General features: G+C 27.5%; 1 protein-coding gene across 1 annotated transcript in view; it reads right to left on the bottom strand.

Annotated features, from left to right (window-relative positions):
- Positions 1–2,365: 2,365 nt before the first annotated feature.
- The window catches only part of LOC108695090, a 3,016-nt gene continuing 1,526 nt past the window's right edge, over positions 2,366–3,855 (bottom strand). Inside the window, exons 3-5 of the mRNA XM_018204844.1 lie at positions 3,419–3,782; positions 3,032–3,335; positions 2,366–2,811 (exon numbers count right to left, since the gene is read on the bottom strand). Of these exons, the coding sequence (XP_018060333.1) occupies positions 2,690–2,811; positions 3,032–3,335; positions 3,419–3,782 (790 nt within the window). The 3' untranslated portion in view covers positions 2,366–2,689. The remainder of the gene's footprint in view (positions 2,812–3,031; positions 3,336–3,418; positions 3,783–3,855) is intronic.

Below are 3,855 nucleotides of genomic sequence, written 5' to 3'. Positions count from 1 at the left end.
AATATTTTAGATAAATTTTCATAATCTGTAAGTAGTAAGAAAATTACACATCTTTCTTTATTACGTTTATACTCATCTGCTGTGGTATAATGAACAAAAATTTATAGATGATTTTATAATAACAATAAAATGACGAAAAAACTTGCGATATTAAATAAAACCGTTAATATAATCGCATAAAAATACTAAAATTTGTTTCTTTTTTATATACTAGCAATTATCCCTCATCTAAATATAAAGAGAATAACAATTGTATAAATTGCTCTAAGAAAAATCATGTTTGTATTTTATATATAACAATATCAATAGAATTTACTAAACTTTCTAAAAAACGAAAATTGAAATCTTTTTCTCTTTCTTTATATATTACTTTATATATTATTTTTTTATTACATTCTAAAAATTTATATTTTAAATTTATTTTTCTTGAATTATTATGTAATTAAATATATAACGCAAGAATATCTAAAAAAGATTTATTTACATATTGTACATTTCTTATAATATAACAGAACCACAAGCAACAGTGAGTTTTATATATATGTATATATATGTACGCAATTTTTATATTTTAACATAATGGAAAGTTTTTGCAGTGCTGCATTTTTCAAGTATGATAAACGCTAAAATTGCCCGTTCGTTGTAAAGGTGAGTTGCCATGGCAAGTGACATCTTTTTATATTTTAGATTCATGTTATCATTGAATGCATGGGCGACTTACATTTAAACGATCTTACTGTCTCTCTCTATCACACTATAAAAAAATCTTTAAGAACAAAATGACCAACATTGAGGTACTGCAAAGAAATATATTTTACATGAGTCAAATAAATATATATATTTTTCTCTTATTGAACTTTAAAGATTATATTGCATATATATACATATCATTAGAAATTTGAAATATATTAAAGATGCAAAACTTCTCATGTTTGGAGTGAAGTGAAAACGGGATATTGCAGCATGTATTATAAATTATGTATTATAAATTTCTCTCTCTTTCTCTCTCTCTCTCTCTCTCTCTCTCTCTCTCTCTTTCTCTCTCTCTCTCTCTCCTCTGTTATATGTAACATATTTAATATTTTATACTTACATTTTAGCATTTTACAGAATTGAAGCCATGTGAACACCTATAAGTAAGTCTTCTCTGATAGAGTTCTAATAGCTAAACACAATAATAATTTAGATAGATATTTTTTTAATACAAACATCAGTTATAACATAGTACATTTACAATACTATTTTTTAATTAGTTGCTTTATACTAGCTACACATTACATATTTTGATCTAAATAATAATTTAACTCATCTCAATATGTGCTCTAATTACAGCTATCAAATTCATTACAGTCTCTTAATGAAATATCTTAGAGTAACCATACCAATAATTATATCTTAACTTATTCATAAAATTATACTCTATATCATTAACAAAAAAATATAACAGTATCCATACATTTCATAAACATATAATCTAAAGATTCATTGTTCTTTTTATTATTTATTATAGGTTGCTAGTGCGATTATTTACTTCATCTTGGAAGAGAAATCTCTCGCTTCATTGAACCTATATTTAAAAGCTATCAATATCTAAAGTGACTAGAAATGTTGCTATATTTTCTCTTTTTTAACATACACATACTTCTTTTGGCAAGATTTCTCTGTGATATAAATGTACGAAATAGTGAACAATTTCTGGAAATACTATTTCTAGCATTATAATACTTGCTTGACGTTTACATAATGATCTGTACAATTTCAATTTAAGCAGCTTCATTTATCCTATATATTTACAAAACAATTCATTGCATATGCTATGTACATAAAAGTAAATAGCTTTATAATTTAAATATGCTCAGATGGCACTAAAATCTTATATTGCAACTTTAAAACATTTATGCCATCAACATATAACATTGCACTGAACGGTATCAGGTGCTGGATGATACTCCTGATAGAATTAATAACGAATGTACTAAAGTACATTGCAACTGGCATATTAATTAGCTTTATACAAAGCTCCATGATATTCTAAAATACTAATAGATAATGAATCCTTTATAATATATGGAAATTTAAATGCCATAAGTTTCAAAGTTAATATAGGGGCAGTTTTAGAGCATATATACAAGATGTCCCTTTTAATTTATAAAATAAAACATTCCTTATATAAGACATAACGAAAAAGTCATTATTATGAATTCGATTTATTTTATGCGTTTTATAGTGTTATCAGGAGAGAGAGAATAATACATGTATATGTAGTTTTGTTTTAAGTTAATAGATATAAAGCCTCTACTCTTAAGCTATTAAAAAGAGAACTAACTCAGATATTCAACACAAAATTAACAAAAAATAGTAATTGTCACATCTTCTCTCATTTTAGATATTATACTGTGCACGTCAAAATAGAACATCTGGTATATATCTTAAACATACTATACTAATAAATAAATTTTAAATAGCAAAATTTGAGAAAAACATTTAGGTGCCTTGAGTGTAGCGTGAACATGATAGTTATATTTTGGAATGTATTTCAGGCCCCTTCAATTATCTAAATTACTTTTCCAATTTATAGACAATATAAGAGAAAATATACTTAACGATGGTAACATTTACTTTCCTGTCATCATGCATTATATCCGTACATCTTATTATATACGGTTATATAATAAGTGAAGCATTCATATTATAAGGCCTCACTTATTATATCTTCGTTACTATGTTCCAAAGATTCACATCCAAATAGTACGTATTCTTCTCGTGACAGCCAAAATGGATTACCTTCAATATATTCTGGTGGAGTTTTATCTAAAACAAATTTAAATTTTAAGATTTTTATACACTATAATTTACTGATATTTTCAAATGTTATTTTCTATTTTATTATACTTACGCATCTTTTAATGTATTTAAATTATAAATCTATTTTTTATTTTCATACTATTATACTGTTTTACTTATTGCATAATTCATTGCTCTATATTTAATCATATCAGTACATAAGTATACAAAAATTATCGATGCTTACCAGGATGCACAGCTAAAGGCACATATGTAGATCCCATTGCGACATTCCAACTGTGTGTACCAGGACAGCTTTTTACTTCCAAAATTTTGCTATACTCCGGCAATAGCTCACATAGATCTTTGGTAAGTCTCAGTTCGAAACCCGAAAGATCTGTATTTCCACCAGTAAGTAAAATATGTGAAAGACAATCATGCATTATATCTTCCGGTAATCCTGATGTTACATCCTTTATAACTTCGGGCAAACGTAGACTGATATACATCATTTCAGGGGCTATGTATAATTCTGGCCCTAATGAGACTCTCTAAAAAACAATAATATTTTTGTATAATATCTCTATAAATCTAAGTATGAAAATTTATTTTTTCAGCTGTAATATATACATACCCAAAATTGCTTATAGTCTGCATAACTATCAACTCGAAGATTAATGTGTTCCCTTGCCTTCTGTCCCAGACGTTTCTCTTCGTTCTTAATATTATAACTCAGCCTACATCTTTCTTTAACAGCCAAAATGTCTAGGTAAGATATAGGAATTTGATGATATTCTTTCGGTTGCCAATACATAGCTTGTTTCAAGTGATAAGCAACATGCCATCCACCCACAGGCAACAGTCTCCATCGCTGTGGCATAACCCGTCCTCCAATTACAACAGCCACTGTTGTACTCAAAGCACCGCTATCGACTACTACACAGGTTTCTACATCTAACATGGCACACGCTGCTAGAGGCTTCGGTACCAAACATACTCTGCAATAATTTCAGCTGTAAATTTCTATAACTATTGACATTCTATTATAATTCTAAAGTAAATTCTTGGTAA

The sequence above is a fragment of the Atta colombica genome, unplaced genomic scaffold (assembly GCF_001594045.1).
Source record: "Atta colombica isolate Treedump-2 unplaced genomic scaffold, Acol1.0 scaffold126, whole genome shotgun sequence".
NCBI lineage: Eukaryota > Metazoa > Arthropoda > Insecta > Hymenoptera > Formicidae > Atta > Atta colombica.
Note: the sequence above shows the minus strand (reverse complement) of the source record. Positions and strands in the feature narration are given on the sequence as shown.